Source organism: Girardinichthys multiradiatus, chromosome 7 (genome assembly GCF_021462225.1).
Source record: "Girardinichthys multiradiatus isolate DD_20200921_A chromosome 7, DD_fGirMul_XY1, whole genome shotgun sequence".
Lineage (NCBI taxonomy): Eukaryota > Metazoa > Chordata > Actinopteri > Cyprinodontiformes > Goodeidae > Girardinichthys > Girardinichthys multiradiatus.
Genome location: NC_061800.1, coordinates 8,015,939 through 8,038,095, shown reverse-complemented (window position 1 = coordinate 8,038,095; position 22,157 = coordinate 8,015,939). Strand labels below are relative to the sequence as shown.

Sequence of the window (22,157 nt, the reverse complement as noted above, 5' to 3'; positions counted from 1 at the left end):
AAAGTATTAAGAATGCTTTTTAAGGCACTGGAACCATTATCAGACAAGCACAAAAACAGCTAAATGTGGACTAGTCAAACCTGGACTGGATTATTCTACACTGATTACAGATTCTTTAAATCACTGTTTAAGTTTTATTAAGCCTTTACTTTAATGCCGAAAACAAAACCAAAAGGCATTCTTGGTTTTCTTCCAAAATATTACTGAAATATTGTCCTCATCCCCTGAACCTAAAATTGTGTATCATCTTCTCTCGCCATCAGGATCCATAGTCACACCCCTTCTGTCATTCATTCTAAACAAAAAATGGTTATTATTGCAGCTGGGAGATGTTAACAGGCAACATCAGGAAGGGTAGATTGATCAGACCTATAAAGCTTTTATTTATTTTAGCAGTTTATTTTTCAGTGATTATAGTCCAAAACATTAGCAAAAATAGTAGGAGTTTGTGGAAACTGTTATAATATTAAAACGAATGGCAGTGATTGTGATGTCTTATTTAGCCACTAATTGTAGGTGTAGTAGTGGAAAAAGGTTACAATAAAACTATACCTGCTAACACTGAATTCATTCTGTAACTTATGTAGTCACCCGAAACTCTGTAAAAAGGTAACTAACGGGTTTAAAAAGTATTTTAAGCAAGCAGTATTTGGCATTCCCTCACCTTTATCACATGAACCGGAGATTATAACACAGTGTTAACTACTGAGTTTATTACAATCTTAAAACGAATTGGATTTGGGGCAGGTGGGGGGTTCACATTTGTAATAGGAATCCAGTGAGTGTGCAGCATGAGCACCTTGTACACACCATTTAAGGTCATACCCAAGGCATGAACTCTAACAGTAAAAGGGAGAACGCACTGCACTCCAGGAAGGAAAATCTGTTTCGGAAATAGAGAAGTATACAGGAGGAATGTGCCAGTTTTACTCATGGAATAACGTTGGCTGCCAGTGGCTACCTAAGCTCTAATGGTATAAGAATCTGTAAACGGACTAAACAAAAGTGTGAATAATGTTAGGCATTTCTAAGGAAAGAGGAAGAGCCTTAACACAACACTGCCTGTTTGCAACAATGCACAGTTCTGCAACAATTTCTTAGTAACAGGTTTTTGCTGAGTCTTAGATACAGATTCATGTCTCACCAGAGTTTTAGAAATGTTTTTTGGGAATGGTTTTTCATCTACTCTTTCTAAACCTGCTGACTTTGGCTTTAATGACTTTGTTGTAGTCGTTTATATGTTCTCCAACCGCTGAATGTCTCGTTAAACATAGTTTAATATTTGGGCGGGCTTCTTGCAACTAATTAGGTTTATAATAAACCTTGTACAAAGGATTCGCATCTTTTGAATGTTGTGACATTATGCCAATTTAAAACCCTAACTTCAATGGTTTATCATTGGAATTTATGTGACACGACCGTAGTAGCACATAACTGTTAAGGGGTTGTGTTATTAAACAAAATCCCAAGCTCTGTTCAAACCATTATCCACAAATGGAAAGAGTACGGCCCGACTGGAATTCTAACAAGACATGGCTGTCCACCTATTCTGGTATACCAGCATTAATCAGTGAAGCAGCTTCGAGGCTCATGGTAGCTGTGGAGGAGCAGCAGAAATCCACAGCTCAGGTGGGAGAATCTGTCTCTTGGAAAACTGTTATTTGTGTACTCCACAAATTTGGCCTTTATGGAAAGCCATTGTTAAAAGAAAGGCAGAAGCAGTCCTGTTTGCCACAAACCAGGCAGAAGATAAAGCAAATATGTGCAAAAAGAAACTCTAAAAACTGGGATTTATCTTACAATGTATGCTAGCCAAATAAAAGGCAAGAAAGAAAAAACACAGGAAAGCCTTAAGATTCTGTTTATACAAATATGGAAAAGCATTAAAATTTACTTTCCACTTACAAATTATGCACTACTTTGTGTTGTTTTATCACAAAAAATCCAAACAAAAAGCATCAGAGTTTGGGTTTGTAACTTAAAGCTTCAAACTTCAAGGGACATGAATACTGAAACATATTTGCCAGGTACTGTAGTGATATCACACTTTGTTAAGAGTTTTCGCTGGGAGTTATTTTGGAAAAACAACTGGAGGTCCAGATTTTGCCGATTCTAAAGCCGAATGCAGATTCCATTTTTGGTTTAGTAATGGCCAAACATTCTTTCTCAAACCTTCAGAGGTTGGTCTGTAAGCAACTGCTTGCCAAAATGTTCTAATCCCAAAGCCTTGCTATTTTCAGAAGCTTGAAAAAGTAAAATACAAAATGTAGACCAACTCACCAGCATCTTCTGCAGCTGCTCCACAGTCTGGTTGGCCACACTGATGCCATTGATTTCCCTGATCTCATCTCCAACATGCAACGTTCCTGAAAGGAAATGAGAGTTTAGGAGACAAGGATGGTTAAAAATTTTATTAGCCTCTGGTGCTGAGGTAAATATCTCTTTGTTTACCATATTAAACATTAAATATGGTTCATCAAAAGGACTCTGACATTCTGGTGAAAAGCAGAAACTGTTTTCCCAGTGAGGAGAGTCTTTTTTTTACTCAGAATAAAATGTCTTCAGATGAGAAATAACGGGATCTGTTTTCATTAAATTAAGAAAAAATACAAATAAAAAAATTGTATTTTTAATTTATTATGATGAGGTTCCACACCATTAAAGTGATATGGTTTAATAATAACCCAGATAACTATATAATTCATTTTTGGGTAAAAAATGAATTCATGCATAGTTAAATTATGGATTAAAAAACAAAAGATACAATGAGTGGGGGTGCACCCTAAATTTTCACCACAAATTATCATTTAACACTTGAAAAAATTGTTAGCCTCATAGAATAACTGCCTAAGTCACAATTTTAGCTTACTGTTACACTAGCAGCGTGGTTGCTGAAAAATATGTTTTTTCGGGTTTTCCAAAATCGCTCAAGCTGATTCAAGCAGAGCGCCCTTTTGTTACATACGACAATGTTCTCTGTTGCTGTTCTAAAATCTAATCTTTTACAGTAAAGAGCTTGGCATTAACGAAGGTCGGTGATGCTATCAATATTCATTTCAACAGCAGATCATCCATCAAAGAACAGTTTTTTATTTTTAAGGCAACATCTAAATCATGTTAATTAATGCTACTTACTGTGATGAGTTTTTAATTTTGGCTCGCAGCTTTTGACGTTTTACTCTAAACTGAGGGACATAAGACTCTGCAAAGCTGTAACGTTATTATTTATTTAACGTACATACATGATCTCGGGAACTTCTAAATCTTATTTTAATGCTTTTTCACTCTAATAGTATTTATTTATTTTTGATAAACAACTCTTGAAGGTTTTACTAACACAGCTACCAAAAATGATCTGATTAAAAAGATAAAAACCTCATAACGTCAAATAATACTTTTACAGACAATCTTAATGTTCCATGTACAGCACTACATTAGATATAGCCTGTTTATTTTGACCAGTTGTTTGGTGAAAATGTGAATGTTTTGGCCGATTAATATCAGCCCAAATGTTTATATCAGTGCCTCTCTACTCAACGTCATGAACAGAACCCACTGACATTAACATTATTATACAGCATTATTTTACCTTCCTACCACCTTCCTACTTCATACTGTGGATCCTGTGGTTAAAAAAACATAACCCTGAAATTTTGTGTCCAATTTGTTCTGTAAAGTCACGTTATGTGACTTGGGATTTTTTTCAGGCCATTTTATAAAAAACAAAAAAACTGTTCAGGGTTTGGTGTTCATTCTGTGTAAAGCTTCTAGTCTTTCATCAAGCTGCAGGTAGATGGGAAACCATACCTTGTCTGTGGATCATTCCTCCATGCATTATCCTTGCCACGATGCAGTGGTTGGAGTCGTTCATCTTCAGTGTGATGCCCTGTATGATTTACCACAGACAAATCTACAATCTAAGTTTCATGATCACTGACTCTTCTTCCTAGAGTCATACATTTAGTAGACCATCTAGTGTTGCTTTAAAGAAAAACCCGGAATTTTGTTTGCTTTCCAAATACTGAATTTGTCAGGGCACGTACCATCGGTTCATCTGTGTTCTTCTGGAACTGGACCAGGCGGACTCTGGTGACGTTCTCCAGGTCCATGTCCCCATTTGCGCTCTCTGGGGATTCTCCGTTCAAGTATGGCGAGGTGGGTGGAGGGGTGACCCGCAGAGCCTCGTCACTGTAAACCTCGTGGGCGACCACATCATGGGCCTGCAGCAGGGCCTGTTGGTCACACAGGGCATAAAAGAGGCAAATTGGAGGCTTGAGTGGACATGAAGAAACCTTTGGTGGCCTCGATGAAGAATATTCAGCAGAAACAGAGCAAAGCAAGTTTAGCCATATTATCCTAAATGAAGCATACAGTAGTTTGACACATAACAGATTACAAATGTGTACCTACCAATCCTGACATTCTGAAACTGTGATCAACAGCAAACCAGTATGTTTACAAATTAAAGTTGACCCGTCCGGCAAAGAATCTTGTGACAAAATAGCTAACAAATAGCACTGTATTATAAATGAATAATCCTATTCCAGGGTTATGATCCCAAATTATCACAGGATATTATTAGTGTTATTTTAGGCGATCGATTTGCACAAAAAAAGTCTAAGTTGGAGAAGGGAAATGAGAACAATAAACACAGTAATTTCTAAAAAAGGAAACACTACAAATCGGCATATGTACAGTATATGTATTCAGCCCCTTTACCATGAAACCCCTAAAAGGTTCTGGTGCAACCAGTTCCCTTCAAGTCACATAATAATGAAATGGAGTCCACCTGGGTGCAATCTAAATGTCACATAGTCAGTCAGTATAAACGCACCTTTTCTGAAAGGCCTCAGAGGCTGCAACACCACTAAACAAGAGGCATCACACCATGAAGAACAAGGAGCTCTCCAAACAAGTCAGGCACAAGGTTACTCAGAAGTACAAGTCAGGGTGGGATTATAAAAAGATATAATTAATCAGCAATAATCAGAGAGGCAGCACAGAGATCAAATGTGCCTACTCAAGCAAAGCACTGCAAACAAAGTCAAAGAGACATTAAAGGAGCATGTTCCTCAAGATTAACTGGGAAATACTGAGAAACAGCTGACAGATTTCTAGAGCAGCTTTCACACTGAGACTGCTGTTTTAAACAGCATTTATAAATACTGAGCGTTGACAGATCAGTGCAGACAAACTGCCTCTCTGCACTGCTGTTTTCTGCCTAAATTCTGACTATACTTGAAAGGGTTATAAATAAAGACTTGACACATTTTAAGTGACACAATAATGTGGGACGGTGGAGGATCTGTGCACAGTTCAGAGATACTTTCAAAGTTAAACCAGCCTTGAAGTGAAGAGCTGGAGGGATTTCCATCTCAACTCAGTGCTCCGTTATACTCCACGTTCAGGATTTCTACGTTTCCACAGACGTCACTGGTCTGAAGCCTGCCTGCCAGCCTGTTTGTACTGAAGCAGCGTGTCTTCTGTGCCGTCTCATACCCACACAGCGTTCAATTTCAAATGGCTGACAGCCACAGAGCCCCTTGAGTGGCACTTTTACAAACCGGTCTGAACTTCAGAGGACGGCAATCAAAGCTCAATAAAAGGGGAAACCTGCCACTGCCTTCCCTCAGCTATACATAAACACCCAGCCCACAGAGAGCTGTGGAGGGAGATCACATCAGAGAGGCAGTGACACAAAGACACTAGCAGCTTCTCCAAATCCTATGTCAAAACACATCACACATACCCTGAGACACACAGGAAAGCCATGTTGTGATTCTGTGACTTAATAAAGACAGGGCTGACTCAATGACTGACTCAAACTTCAATATCGAGTGAGGCCGAACTTACGCAGGGGCAAGAGAGGGCAATGCCTCCTCAAACAAATGCCTGGTCCCCTCAAATCAATAAATCATAAAATCAGTGATTTCAAAGCCTTGTCCAGCTGTTGACTGATCTTTGTCAGGTTTAATGAAGAGAGAAAGAGAGGGAGATATACAAATAGACAAATTAGACCATTCAACTAATTTCACTTAATTATTTTTAAGTTAAAGTCTGAAATGGAAAGAAAAAGCATGGCCACAACCATTTTTCTGAATGCCTAGTAACTCACAATAAAGAGTTGAAAATAGAAACAAACATACAGTATTTTATAATTACAGCATGCTAGCCAGAACTCTGTCCTGTGTGGGTAAAAGTCATTTTTACTAAAGGAGCTTTTTTTATGCAAGCATTTCTACTTCAACAGTTGAGGAATCATTTTGCTAGCTAGTTAGCATAACAGGCTAATATATGTCGAAGGGTAAATATAATGCTCTATGATAAAGAGCAGCAAACAAAAAATGCAAAATAAATAGGAAAATGTTGCCTAGCTGTCTGTTTGATTTTATTAGCATAATAATAGAACAAATGTTAAAGTAGGTTTGTGATTTGAAATGAAAGGCAGGTCTTAAGTTGAGCTACATGAAAGTATGGTGAGTTATATTGATATTGGTAATGGTTATGTTGGGAGCACAGCCATTGTCGCTCCTGTAGGCCTTTTCTGAGGCCTACAGGAGCGACATGTGCCCCAGAGAACTCCTTATAGCAGCTCTGATTGAAGCGGTATTTCTCCCTACAACCTGAAGGAGAGGTATCGGGACCGCAGTTCAGCCGCCTGAACACTGCCGACGGGCTTGTCGCCATCTTACGAATCCGTTAAGAATCATTGATCCAGAAAGGTTGTTAGTTTCCAATCTAGGAAAATAATATTTCCCTGAATATTGTGTTACTAAATGTGATAACTAATTAAACACCATTAAGACTCATTTGTTCAGAAAGGTTTGGTTCTTATTCAAAATAACATTTCCTTAAATATTATTTGAATATTTCTTTAAATATTATTGTATAAATTAAAGGCAGCTAATTAAACACAGTTGAGAATTAATCATCCAGAAGGTTGGTTTCATTCAGCAAATCATTCTTTAAAATATTATTTTATTAAAATAATGTTTTATCTGATCTTGCATTGTGAATGGTTGTTTGAAGGTATACCAATTATTGTCTGAATTAGTTCCAAGATTAACTTAACTTCATTTCCAGATTCTTAAACATAATCCTTGGTTCTCAAACATAAATAACATTGCATGGTAATGTTGCATCATTTTATTGGTCATGGTTTTCAACCATCTTTGATTCACTAGTTCATATTGTACATAGTCTTGGTTTCTAGTATTCTTTAATTCTGCTTGGTAGTTAGTTGGGTTGTTTTAGCATAGTAAAGAGTTTGTTGAGTGAAATATGTTTGACTTTGAGTTGACTTATTTTTGTTAATAAATTATTGTATTTCAAGAAATTATGTGAATTCATTGTGTGTGTGCAGAATTTTGCTTTTCAATAATGTCAGAACTTGGCTCATCCCTTTCACTATTGTCCTAATACCACCCACCTTATTGGGCTGTTATTCACAGGACATTTAACAGACCTAATTATTATTTAATAAAATATTAATATTAAATAATGAATTCATAATAATAATCACAACAGTTATTATTAGTGTACTGTTTCAGCACTGTCAGACAACAGTCAAATAATGTTTACTGTTTTCTCACCTAATTCAGTGAGTCTCTTTTGATTTCGATGCACAGCAGAACATTGATTTATTTCATTTACAAATTTTGCAGCATAGTACCAAGAAAAGCGAGGGTATAAAATCATAAATATACCCAGTTTTGTTATTATAATTTTATAACCAAATTTGACAATAGATGCCCTTTCTTTTGGCATAAGCACCCGCCTTCAAAAATGTCTGTGCATGTTCTGACCAGCACCAGATCCAATTGGAATGTGGTGCTGGTCCGGTTTTAGCTTTCTGGATATCTTTTGTATTTTCCTCCTTCAGCATGAAGCTGTCTCTCAACATCAAGTCAAAGCTTAACAAAGTAAAGGCTGCACCTCAGTGTATATTAGATGAAGTCTTAACAGCATTGTTGGGCATTTACAATTGACCAATAAATTTCACAGTCACAGTTGATTAAGCAATGACCATCACTGATTGATGATGTTAAGTTCGACAGATTTTCTTTTTCAAAGTAAACGAACTATTGATATGAGTAAAAGAGACAACATTTTGACATTTTGAGATGTCAGAAAGGTAGCACTGTTGCCTTGCAGCAAGAAGGTCCTGGGTTTGCAGCAAGAAGGTCCTGGGTTCGATACCCAACCTGGGATCTTTCTGCAAGGAGTTTGCATGTTCTCCCCGTGCATGCGTGGGTTCTCACTGGGTACTCCGGCTTCCTCCCACAGTCCAAAGACATGTCTGTTAGGTTATTTGGTCTCTCTAAATTGCCCTTAGGTGTATGAATGAGTGTGTGTGTGGTTGTTTGTGTGTTGCCCTGCGATGGACTGGCGACCTGTCCAGGGTGTACCCTGCCTCTCGCCCATAGACTGCTGGAGATAGGCACCAGCTACCCCGCGACCCACTATGGAATAAGCAGTAGAAACTGACTGACTGACAAGTTTTTTATTTCCTGCCACACGACAACTATTTTGACAGAATTTTCCCATGAATAATTTCTAAAAACCCTCCAAATGTTGTGAAAAGCAGCCCAAAGCTATTTTTTTTTCCAGCCCAACGTGTTCAAAAGAAGCCCAACTGGGGGGAAACCAGTGCAGTCTGCAAATTGCACAGCACTACACAGTTTACCCCAATCCCATAAAGAAAACACTAATCAACAATAAATATGCCGGAGCACAATGCCCCCTTTACAGTTTTGACTGCCCCCTCACATATGCATGCCTAGAACCGGCCCAGCTATGGAGTGGCTCTGCTTAGTTGGATGACAATTAAAAATGAATACAAAAAGAGGATACATGTTCCAGGGATACCAGCAGCAGGTGTTGAGTGGATGGTGACAAAACTTTAACTCTGATCTTGTTCAAACACTGAAATCAGGAATTAACAGTCCCATAAATTCCCCGAGCAGATAATATTTTCAGTCTCAGTTTAGTCACCTGCTAATATTGATCGCCGTCAGGGGAAAAGTAAGATGTGAAATTACACACATCCTGTTTGGTACATGGTTTAAAATATGAAAATGCCTTTCCAAAATGTCACAGTACTGTTGGCATTGTTGTCATAACAAAATATTAAGGTCATACGTTTCCTGAGGAAGCATCATATATTTACCATTCGTAATAACAGAAACTACACAGTAACACCATCAGTCTTTCATCAAAGCACCGAATTTCTATACTTACACCTATTTTGCACAACATCTGAACACTGATTTTACGGCAGAGCCATAAACTGTACTGCAATTAAGCAACCAGTGGAATTAACTAAAAACCCAAGGGCACAATGGATTCCAACTGGGTACCCACCATTGGGAGTTGCAACCTGCAGGGGTTTAAAAACAACAGGTCTGAATGAGCTTAAATTAGTGGCCTGTTTTTGGTGTGTGTGAGTGTGTGTAGTAATTCACAACCTGGCCGATTCAGATTCAGTAATAAATGGACATTAAAATCTGAATGATCAGGTCAACCACATCACACAGCTGGCCAACAAACAGAGCATCAATAGGTTTACTAAGGTTTCTGTAAAGTTGCTAATTAATTCATTCTCCTGAATTATATACATTAACATTATATACATATACATTAACATTTTATTATTTTATTTCACATTATTGTGTATTGTTTTAATGGGGTTGGAAGACATAATGCCATAAGAATGACAATAAAGGAAATACTGAATTTCCTAATGTATAATTTAAGACAGAACTAATGTAATGTAGGACCATGTCTGGGAAATCTTAGCTTATTTAAGGCTTTTAGGCCTTAAATTGTGATTACCAAGTGTTAGATTTTTAATCATTTTTAAGACCTTCTGTTAACCATATATCCACATGCCATGAATGGGGCACAGCAATGAGAAGACAGAAGGTTCTCTGGTCAAATGAGACCAAAATTGAACATGCAGAAAACACTGCACAACACCCTGAAAACACCATCCCCACCTTAAAACATGGTGGTGGCAGCATCATGCTGTACACATGCTATCGTTCAGGAACAACAAGCTAGTCAAAGATGAAGTTCAATAAGGTCAAATTCAGCGCAAAACTGAAAGAAAAACCTGTGAGAGGCTGCAAAATACATGATACCGGAGTAGAGGTTTACCTTCCAACAGGACAACAACATTAAACATAAAGCCAGAGCAACAATGGAATATTTTATATCAAAAAACATCCCTGTGTTTAAGTTCCATAGTCCAGACCTAAATCCAACTCTCCATCCAGTCTGACTGGGAAAAAATACTTCAAGACTGAATCCAGCAACTCCAGCAAAAGGAAATTCTACAAAGTAATGCTTCAAGGAAGCCCACTACAAATGCATGCCACACTTTCCAGATTTTCATTTTTATAAAAGGAGAAAAAAAAGAATGAAATGAATGTATTGTTTTCTTTAAACATTATAATTACACACTACTTTGTGTTTGTCGGTCACATACAATCCCACTACATTACATTAAAATGTGTGTCTGTAACATGACAAAAATGTGAAAAGGTAAGGGATGAGTTAGGAGTAGGTTGAAGGAAAGAGGTATGAATACTTTTGCTAAGAAACCTTTCAAGACCACAGAGCAAAACATGTTGACAAAGAAGGTGGGCATTAGATGGGGATTCACATTAAAAAGATCTTTGCCATAAAACAATTCTTTGAAAACTTCCAAGCTAAACGGATAAAGATCCGTTTGACAATTTTTGGTTTGACAAAGTTGAATAAAACCTTAAATTAAGAACAAAAAACACAGTGCTTGTATTTTTAGCAAGCATCTATGTCATAGAGATGGGCATAACATCGTAGCAAATCAGATGGACACTCATACTGAGTCATATTCTCCCCAGGACAGGCTGTTCTAAGTGGGGCATCACACTAACAGGACTCCTGTTGTGGTTCCTCCCCACTCGCTTCTCGCTTGAACTCATTGGAATGGGGAACACGTCAGCTTACAGCATCATAGCACCATGAAGGCCCAGGGCTCTGACCCGACACAGCACATCGCATCAGACACAATCCACAGACCTCCATCCACCCCTCTCGTTCTCTTATTCTCTCTAATTACCCTCATCCTTACACTCACTGTGTTTTGATACAATTTTCTTTCCTCTGTTTGCTTCCTTTTCATGTGCCAACACGCACACACACACACACACACACACACACACACACACACACACACACACACACACACACACACACACAATAGTCTGTTCATCTGATACTGAGCAGCTCATTGATTAGTGAGGAAATCATACACATTAATGTGATAAGGTTACTGAGGGGGGCTGCAGACAATCCACAGGCATGTTAATACCATTAGTTTTCTCTAATGTCATTGGTTTGGGCAAAGTGAGCAACGACTAAATAATTTGCTCAGTAAGTGAATTATATGTTGCTACAATACACTCCAACTTCATAATAGTTTGTCATTTTCTGCAAAAAATGTTGCAGTGTGGTTGGATTTTTTATTCATCCCCCTTGACACTGACAACAGGCCCATGGCAACTCTAGAGGAGCTACAGAGATCCACAGCTCAGGTGGGTAAATCTGTTGATGGAAGAACTATGCATGGTGCAGTCAACAAATCTAGTCTTTATGGCAGGGTAGCAATAAGAAATCCATGAGAGGTACTGCTCATAGTTTGCCACAAGCCATGTAGGGGTTTAGAGCAAACATGTGGAAGACAGTGCCCTGGTCAAATGAGACCATAGATAAACTTTCTGACCTAAATGAAAATTGCTACATGTGGTGGAAACACTGAATATGGCATATGACACATGGTAGTGGCAGCATCATGCTGTGGAGATACTTTTTTTTAACTGTGACGAAGAAGCTGGTCAGATATGACAGGAAGATGGACTGAATTAATTCAGGGCAGATCTCTGAATAAAACTTGTTAGAGACAGCAAAACACAAGAGACTAGGGCAGAGGTTGACCTTCCAGCAGGACAGCAATCTAAACATACAGCCAGAGCAACAATTACTTATTAGATTAATTAGATTTTTTTTAAGTGAAATATTTTGAAGACCATGTATCCTTGTATCACATGAAAGGTTGTTTCTGTTTACAGTGGCAAAATGGAAAAAAATTCAAATGTGTCATGAGGTTTATTAGGCTCGTTTGTAGCTTTCTACTCACCATGAAATGCGGCTGTGTCAGTATCCGTCTGAGTTCTTTAGCTTCGTACTTCTCTGAGTAGCAGGAGATCTCTTCCAGAACCTGAGGATGCCAAGAAAGGACAGTTTGTTGTCAACAGCTGGAGATCCTTTCGCCTCTAAGCTCGGGTCACTCCCACCTGTACTTCTCAATGTACCTGCGGAACCTCAAACTGATTAGAAAGACCGACCCAGTAGCCCTACATTCCCTCCCTCTCAAGGTTCCCGTGACAACCCCCCACTCCCACACATCCCTACAATGTCAGACCAACACCACGCAAGGTTCAGGAATCTGCTGAGGGCTTCGTCCCTCCTCCTCAGGCCTTCTGACAGTGCTTAGTGTGATGTCAGCTCCAGTTTTGTTGAGCCTGACTGGTGAAAGTGGCATTGTAGAGGTGAGGCCTCTCAGAGGGTGGGTGTGTGCACTGAAACCTGCATTGTGGAGTATCTGGTTGGAAAGCAGAAGGGGTATGGAGTTTCTACATCCAAGTGCTTATTACTTGTTTGATTCTAGAGAAAGCACTTCCTGCTTTATCATAGCCATGTGCTACAAGACATTAGCATTACATGTCATTTAACTAAGAATACCTTCTGTGTAACTTAACCTTATTTAAATAGGCCAAAGCATGTTGTTCGAGATGTACATTCATTTAGAGAAGTAATGTAATTTCCCTGTCCTGACACCTGTCATTTCTTTCCAGAAATCTGATACGTACACCGTGTGTCTATTTTACATTCAACTAACCTCACTCATCAAGAGTTTTGGTTGCTTTTTTGGGGTTTAGGTGGTATTGAAAATCTTAATATTGCAGTCTATTATGAGTAAAAGTTGAAATCCCAATGGTTTATAGTTATAATATTTGTCTAATAATAGATGGTAGTTGAATAATAAATACCTTGCTTGGATTTATTAGAGACCCAGAACCTAGAGCGGCTTTGCAGAATGCACCAGATTCTGTTAAAATTCCAGGTTTTATAGATCATAATCATTTAATCAGCTAATCTATTCTATTTCCAAATAATACTTAATTGAAGCACTTCTTGATTTAATTTCAGCATTTACTCTTCCTCAATAATTGTCTATTAAAATCTTACATCTCAAACTGAAAATATTTGCCTACTCAGCCTAGCAAAACTTCCCCGGTTCAATCAAATGGTAAGGACATTTGTTGTCCGGGCCTTGCTCAGGTGAGCCCATAGATTTACTGTCAGATTTTGTTCTGGACACTGGCTAGGCCGTACCAAAACATTTATATTCTTCTGGTGAAGCCATTCTTTTGTTGATCTGGATGTCTGCTTGTACTCACAGTGATGACTGATACCTTTTAACTATGAGATTATTTTTGATTCTCAAACTCTCTCCAATCTATGGCTTCAGACTAAAGGGTACAAAAGAGCAAATGTCAGGAAAATCTAAGACAGCAAAACCTTATTTCAGGGTTTGCATATACCGGTAATTATTATTGAGAAAGACTGAAAGACTGAATTCTGAAATTAGATCTAAAGCTATTGTAACAAAGTATAATTTTAAGGGGAGAACACTTGTGCAACCAGGTTCCCACACCTTTTAGAGGTTTTATATTTTGTCTGATAACACAGCTAGCTTGTTTTTCTGTTTTGCAGTTTTGGATTTGTTAATCTTGAAAAGCTGAATACTTACGTGTAGACTTTTGACAGCCATTGTATATCGTTAATAACAAAATAATTTTTGCTATTTCAGAACAGCTAAAGTTTAGCACTTGACAGTCACCATCTTGGTCTTTTGGTACCAGAAGTAACCCAATTATACAAAAATGGTGTATCTGGTGGGTAATGTAAGCAGGAATTAGTTGTTATCAGATGTAGATGATCCAATCAGTGAAGATGACCCACCTTCAATAAAAGGTCGACCTGACGACTGAGTCGTTGACTACTTGATCAACTTATATGTCTCACACAACAAAATTACACTGATACGGGTTCGTTTTGAGGACACCAACAGTAGCTATCTTGTGTCCTATTGCTGAGTAGCTGTGTAGTTGTGTTTCATTTTGACCTCTTGACCAGAAGAAAACCAGCTGCTTTAGAGCAATCCCTAAACATTAGCCTAAAGCAGGGGCAAACATGAAAAACTTGATATTCATTGAAAAATTTGTCTACAATTGAGGATGATTTCCCTTCTCTTCAGAAACAACAATAAACCTTTTTATATGGAAACAAACTTAAATGTTTCTCAAACACTGAATCTTGAACAAGCTAAGCTTAATACTATAAGCACATGTCAAATCAAATGTCAAATAAAACATATCTGTGTGCCACAAGCCGAGGATTCTGGGATTTGTAGCATTAGTGGTGCATGCTCTGTCTAACGGTGGGCCAGCTCTGGTAGAAAATTTGAATTATCTGATGGGCCACAAATAATTATACTATGGGCCAAATCTAGAATCTAAATGGTCCTATCAATACTTTTTTTATTTTTGTGGCATTAGTGGCCTTTATTTGGAAGTTTACCAGCAGGAACGGTTCTATTTATATTTAAAGCAAAAAAAAAAACAACCCAGTAGGAATAATTCTAATAAAACATTGTATTTCATAAATACTGTATTTGATTTGTGGGTGACGGGAGCCCTACATCCATTTTGGTAAGATAACAGTGTGTATAGATATTACTGAGACCCTTCTACTGGATGTTGACAATAGTTGGAGCTACAGAGAATACTACAGTGCCTTGCGAAAGTACTCGGCCCCCTTGAACTTTTCACCCTCTTGCCACATTTCAGGCTTCAAACATAAAGATATAAAATTCAAATTTTTTGTGAAGAATTAACAACAAGTGGGACACAATCGTGAAGTGGAATGAAATTTATTGGATGTGTCAAACTTTTTTAACAAATAAAAAACTGAAAAGTGGGGCGTGGAATATTATTCGGCCCCCTTGCGTTAATACTTTGTAGTGCCACCCTTTGCTCCAATTACAGCTGCAAGTCGCTTGGGGTATGTCTCTATCGGTTTTGCACATCAGGAGACTGAAATTCTGGCCCATTCTTCCTTGCAAAACAGCTGGAGCTCAGTGAGGTTGGATGGAGAGCGTTCGTGAACAGCAGTCTTCAGCTCTTTCTACAGATTCTCGATTGGATTCAGGTCTGGACTTTGACTTGGCCATTCCAACACCTGGATACGTTTATTTGTGAACCATTCCATTGTAGATTTGGCTTTATGTTTTGGATCATTGTCTTGTTGGAAGATAAATCTCTGTTCCAGTCTCAGGTCTCTTGCAGACTCCAACAGGTTTTCTTCCAGAATGGTCCTGTATTTGGCCCCATCCATCTTCCCATCAATTTTGACCATCTTCCCTGTCCCTGCTGATGAAAAGCAGGCCCAAACCATGATGCTGCCACCACCATGTTTGACAGTGGGGATGGTGTGTTCAGGGTGATGAGCTGTGTTGCTTTTACGCCAAACATATCGTTTTGCATTGTGGCCAAACAGTTTGATTTTGGTTCCATCTGACCAGAGCACCTTCTTCCACATGTTTGGTGTGTCTCCCAGGTGACTTGTGGCAAACTTTAAACGAAATCTTTTATGGATATCTTTGAGAAATGGCTTTCTTCTTGCCACTCTTCCATAAAGGCCAGATTTGTGCAGTGTACGACTGATTGCTGTCCTATGGACAGACTCTCCCACCTCAGCTGTAGATCTCTGCAGTTCATCCAGAGTGATCATGGGCCTCTTGGCTGCATCTCTGATCAGTCTTCTCCTTGTTTGAGATGAAAGTTTAGAGGGACGGCCGGGTCTTGGTAGATTTGCAGTGGTCTGATACTCCTTCCATTTCAATATGATTGCTTGCACAGTGCTCCTTGGGATGTTTAAAGCTTGGGAAATCTTTTTGGATCCAAATCCGGCTTTAAACTTCTCCACAACAGTACCTCGGACCTGCCTGATGTGTTCCTTGGTCTTCATGATGCTCTCTGCTCTTTGAACAGAATCCTGAGACTATCACAGTAATCAAGTCTCCGTATAAATGCAACTGGCATTTATACGGAGACTTGATTACACACAGGTGGATTCTATTTATCATCATCACTCATTTGGGACAACATTGGATCATTCAGAGATCCTCACTGAACTTCTGGAGTGAGTTTGCTGCACTGAAAGAAAAGGGGACGAATAATATTGCATGTCCCACTTTTCAGTTTTTTATTTGTTAAAAAACGTTTGACACATCCAATAAATTTCATTCCACTTCACGATTGTGTCCCACTTTTTGTTGATTCTTCACAAAAAAATAGAATTTTATATCTTTATGTTTGAAGACTGAAATGTGGCAAAAGGTTGAAAAGTTAAAGGGGGCCGAATGCTTTCGCAAGGCACTGTACATCAAAAACCGGATTGCCAACTCAAGATATTTCTCAATTTCTCACTCAGCTCAGAAAAAAGTTTGTCTTTACTCAAAGCAGAATACAAGCTTGAAAGACAGTGAGCTTTCAACATTTTGCTCTTTTAATAGGCAGCCAGGAGTGCAGTGTAGTGGCCTGACGTCCACAAACAAATCGATTCTTTTGAACAGCTCCTTACCTTGAACGATAGGAGTCGAGTCTCAGTGATAGCCGCCCTCTGTTTTTCACTACCTTGCTCACTTATAATGCTACTTCCTCAATTTAATTTAATTTTCAATTATATTACTTAGGCAATTAAATACGAAAACCGAAAGGGGGGTAGGTAGAAGCATTGAGCGCACATGCACATTGCTCACTGTTTGTTTTCATCACGTGTCATGACGGGAGGGTGTGTGGCGCTGTGTGCAACCTGGCTGCGATGCCGACGCAGGCCGTGGGAGAGAGGAGGAGGACGTTCACAGTGTGCTCGTTGCTCTAGGATGAAACGAGTGGCGCAACAAAATGTTAGCACACTTTATTTAGATAATCTTTACAGTTAAGTGTTGTTTACCTCTAGAGCCTTGCCTTAATAGTTATATTTAACAGTGAAGGAGGTGATTTTTCTTTCTCCCAAAGCAACTCAAGTACACCCTTTTCTCTTCTTTTTGTTTTATTTTGCTTTCTTTATTTTGCTTCTATATCACGTATGGCATTAAAATGCTAGTAATGCACACAACACTTTTACTTGTGTATTTGACATTTATGTTTTGATATTTTGTACTTGGTACAAAGAAGGAGTCCTATCGGCTGACGGGTACCGTGAGGCCAAGCGTGCCGCGGCCCGGACGGTGGCAGAGGCAAAAACGCGGACCTGGGATGAGTTCGGTGAGGCTATGGAGAAGGACTACCGGTTGGCCCCGAAGCGATTCTGGCAAACCGTCCGGTGCCTCAGGAGGGGGAAGCAGTGCTTCGCCAACACTGTTTACAGTGGGGGTGGGGAGCTGCTGACCTCGACTGGGGACATTATCGGCCGGTGGAAGGAGTACTTCAAGGATCTCCTCAATCCTGCCATCAGGCATTCCCTGGTGGAAACAGAGGCTGGGGACTCGGGGTTGGACTCTTTCATCACCCAGGCTGAAGTCACAGAGGTGGTTAAAAAGCTCCGCGGTGGCAGGGCTTCGGGGTTGGATGAGATCCGCCCTGAGTACCTCAAGTCTTTGGTTGTTGTGGGGCTGTCATGGTTGACACGCCTCTTCAACATTGCGTGGCGGACGGGGACAGTGCCTTTGGATTGGCAGACTGGGGTGGTGGTCCCCCTACATAAGAAGGGTGACCAGAGGGTGTGTTCCAACAACAGGGGGATCACACTCCTCAGCCTCCCTGGTAAGGCCTATGCCAGGGTATTGGAGAGGAGAGTCTGGCCGATAGTCGAACCCCGGCTTCAGGAGGAGCAGTGTGGTTTTTGTCCCGGCCGTGGAACACTGGACCAGCTCTATACCCTCTACAGGGTACTCGAGGGTTCATGGGAGTTTGCCCAACCGGTCCACATGTGTTTTGTGGACCTGGAGAAAGCATTCGACTGTGTCCCTCGTGATGCCCTGTGGGGGGTGCTCCAGGAGTATGGAATCGGGGGCCCTTTACTAGGGGCCATCCGATCTCTGTACAAGCGTAGCAGGAGTTTGGTTCGCATTGCCGGCACTAAGTCGGACCTGTTCCCGGTGCATGTTGGACTCCGGCAGGGCTGCCCTTTGTCACCGGTCCTGTTCATAACTTTTATGGACAGGATTTCTAGGCACAGCCAAGGGTCGGAGGGGGTCTGGTTTGGGGACCAGAGGATTTTGTCTCTTCTTTTTGCAGATGACGTGGTCCTGCTGGTCCCCTCTAGACAAGACCTACAGCATGCACTGGGGCGGTTCGCAGCCGAGTGTGAAGCGGCTGGGATGAAGATCAGCTCCTCCAAGTCCGAGGCCATGGTTCTCAACCGGAAAAGGGTGGCTTGTCCTCTTCAGGTTGGAGGGGAGTTCCTGCCTCAAGTGGAGGAGTTTAAGTATCTCGGGGTCTTGTTCACGAGCGAGGGAAGAATGGAGCGGGAGATCGACAGACGGATCGGTGCGGCTGCCACATTAATGGGAGCGCTGTGCCGATCCGTTGTGGTGAAGAGAGAGCTGAGCTGAAAAGCGAAGCTCTCGATTTACCAGTCGGTCTATGTTCCTACCCTCACTTATGGCCATGAACTTTGGGTCATGACCGAAAGAACGAGATCCCGGATACAAGCGGCTGAAATGAGCTTCCTCCGTAGGGTGGCCGGGCACTCCCTTAGAGATAGGGTGAGGAGCTCGGCCATCCGGGAGGGGCTCGGAGTAGAGCCGCTACTCCTCCACATCGAGAGGAGCCAGTTGAGGTGTCTCGGGCATCTATACCGGATGCCTCCTGGACGCCTTCCTCGGGAGGTGTTCCAGGCACGTCCCACCGGGAGGAAGCCCAGGGGACGGCACAGGACACGCTGGAGGGTACTATGTCTCTCGGCTGGCCTGGGAACGCCTTGGGTTCCCCCCGGAGGAGCTGGAGGAGGTGTCCGGGGAGAGGGACGTCTGGGCGTCTCTGCTGAGTCTGCTGCCCCCGCGACCCGGTCCCGGATAAAGCGGAACACGACGAGTACGAGTACGAGACGAGTACAAGTACTTTCCAAGACATGCAAGAGTCCTTGAGCTTAATTGGTATCAGTACACTTTTAAACCAGTTGATCCTATAACCTGAAAACCTGCCAAACTGAGAGATTGTATCAAGGAGCGTTGGTATAGTACACTGAAGATTGGTTATAAACAATAGGATATTATAAGGAAATTTTATTTACAGTCCCTTTAGGTAATGTATCCCTGTATAAGGGGGTTGGCACGAATTTATTGTGCAAGGGGTTCTAGGGCTAAGGCAAAAAGTAAGATTGACAGCTAGCATCCCTGTCTGGTGACCCTATGTAATTGAAATGCAGGAGATGGTGTCTTATTAGTGACAATTCTAGCACAAGGTTTATGATAAAGGATTTTTAACCATTTTTCAAAGTGTTCACCAAGATCATAGCTTCTTAGGGTTGCAAAAAGGTAGGGCCATTCTATTTGGTCAAAGGCCTTTTCCGCACCGAGGGAAAGGACAGCCAAATCAGATGTTTCCCCCCTCTGAGAGTAGATCACATTATAAAGACGTCGCAAATTAAAGAAAGAGTGTCGGTTTGGTATAAAACCGGTCTGATCAGGATTAATTAATTTATCCATTAACAAAGTCAACCTATTAGCTAGAATTTTGGCTAGTATCTTTTGATCATAGGTTAACAATGATATTGGCCTGTAATTACCTACTTCCTCAGGATCCTTATCCTTTTTTGGTATTAGTATTATAGTGGCTTCTGTCATAGCCTAACCCTAGGATATTACTGAGTTTGCTTGGGTGTACATATTTAACAAATAAGGTGATAAAACCTTATTTAACAAATAAGGTGATAAAAGGTCACTACATTCTTTATAAAATTCCGCAGGATATCCATTAGGACCAGCCATTTTCCCACTTTTTAGTGATTTAATAGCAACCTGAATATCTATGCATGAGATATTTGCATTAAGAGAGCTCCTGTCTTCCTGAGTTAAAGTTTGGAGATTACAACTATCTAAGAACTTCTGTATGATTAAATCATCTTTTACCACCTTGGAGGAGTACAATGATTCAATTCAATTCCATTCAATTCAAAAATACTTTATTAATCCCAAAGGGAAATTAAATGTTGTTATAGCTCATATTATGAAGGTTTCCTCAAAGAGCCGTTGTAGATGCTGATGGCTGTGGGCAGGAAGGATCTCCTGTAGCGCTCCGTCTTACAGCAGATCTGAAGAAGCCTCTGACTGAAGACACTCTGTTGTTGTAGGACAGTCTCATGAAGAGGATGCTCAGGGTTCTCCATAATGTTCTTCATTTTATGAAGAATCCTTCTTTCCACAAAAATTCATAAAACTGTTTAAATCTATGATTAATGTCTTTGTGTGAGGTTAAAAATTTGCCCTTTTCTGATTTAATTTAGTTAATTGTACAAGTCACTTTCCATTTTCCTTAATTGTCTAGCCAATAATTTATTAGGTTTTTCCCCAAACTCGAAATATTTCTGTCGAGTGAAAATAAAAGCTCTAGTAATGTGATCTGACAATAATTGATTATATTTGTACCTCAGTGAGATAATTTTTTTATGAGTTTCTGTAGAGGGGTGTGTAGCGTTATCCTTGTCCAGACGTCTAATTTGTTGCTCTAAATCCATCAACTCTGCACAATTCCTTTTCCTCCTTGCCCCTTGAAAAGATATAATACCTCCCCTTAAATAGGCTTTCATAGTTTCCCACAGTATTGAAGGAGACGTTCCGGGAAGGTCATTCATCAAAGAAAAAAGTAATCTGCTTTCTGATAAACTTACAGAATTCTGGTTCCTTCAACAGTTGTGGGTCCAGTTTCCATGTTCTTTCAGTTTGGTTCAAATTATCTAAATGTAAATCTAGAGAAAGGGGGGCATGGTCTGAAATTGCTATATTGTGATATTTTACTTCACTAGTATAGGGTACTAACTTTGCATCCATCATTAAATAATCAATTCGTGTGTATACATTATGAACATTTGAGTGAAAATAATAGGCTCGCCCCTGTGCATTAAAAATCCTCCAGCTATCGAACAAATTCGAATTATTTAGGTATTCCTTAAGGAAACTAAATATAATTCTTAAACACCAACTTGGTTACTGAAGAACGTATTAACTCAATTCTTTTTGTCTGGCCTTGCAATTGCAGAAAGTAAGGAAAAAGAAGGAGAACAGAGAGGAAACGGGGCCAACTGAACAGACAAATCAATGTTTGTGTGAACAAAACGCTTAACTTTTAAACATTCCATCTGCAGACGTACCACTCTGAGATGTCCTAGCAAGTCGATATTTTCTGGCAAAGCCATTTTTATGAACTCTCGTTCTTTAGGTTTAACATCTTTTATCTAGGTTTGATACTTTTATTTTGAAGAAAGAAGAGACAACTCTTCAAGTTCCAGTCAAAAGTTGGCAACCCTGTCAAATCCTACTGCAGCAGCAGTAATTGGCACCCACAGTTAGTAAACACTTCCCTTTATTTTCGGGTGACAGAAAGTTGGAGTTTCTCTTAGATGCATTTAACTACAGTAAGTTTTGTTCTAAGCATCACTTAGACTGACAGAGAACAACTAAAAAGTCAGCAATATCAGAACTAAAAGCAAGCTTTTCTCTATAATCATGAGCATCTGTTGAAGTTCTGCACAACACTTTAAACCCATCATAGCTGATTTAGTTAGGAGAATGTGACCCAGACTCTGTGAGCAGATTTAAAAGTCTTGTATAAAAGTTCTGTGTTAATTAGCCCAGACGCTCTGACACGAACCAAAGCCACATACAATTGAAGCCCTGCTCCTGTTAACGGTTTCCCCTGTCTGAACACCTCTGGGATTTACGTTGCCGGCCCTCGCCCACTCGCCTCACTGTTCTGACTCTTTAATTGCTCCCTCAACAAATCGCGCCAGCATTCTGTTTATGGAGAACCGCCTCATGAAATTCA

At 40.1% G+C, this 22,157-nt stretch overlaps 1 protein-coding gene across 14 annotated transcripts in view; it reads right to left on the bottom strand.

The window, feature by feature from the left end:
- caska (calcium/calmodulin-dependent serine protein kinase a) overlaps window positions 1-22,157 on the bottom strand; it is a 248,467-nt gene that overhangs the window by 27,611 nt on the left and 198,699 nt on the right. For all 14 annotated transcript variants that reach the window (XM_047371389.1, XM_047371388.1, XM_047371390.1 and 11 more), the window contains 4 exons: window positions 12,182-12,262; window positions 4,044-4,232; window positions 3,808-3,886; window positions 2,281-2,366 (listed from right to left, as the gene is read on the bottom strand). In XM_047371389.1, coding sequence (XP_047227345.1) covers window positions 2,281-2,366; window positions 3,808-3,886; window positions 4,044-4,232; window positions 12,182-12,262 — 435 coding nt within the window. The remainder of the gene's footprint in view (window positions 1-2,280; window positions 2,367-3,807; window positions 3,887-4,043; window positions 4,233-12,181; window positions 12,263-22,157) is intronic.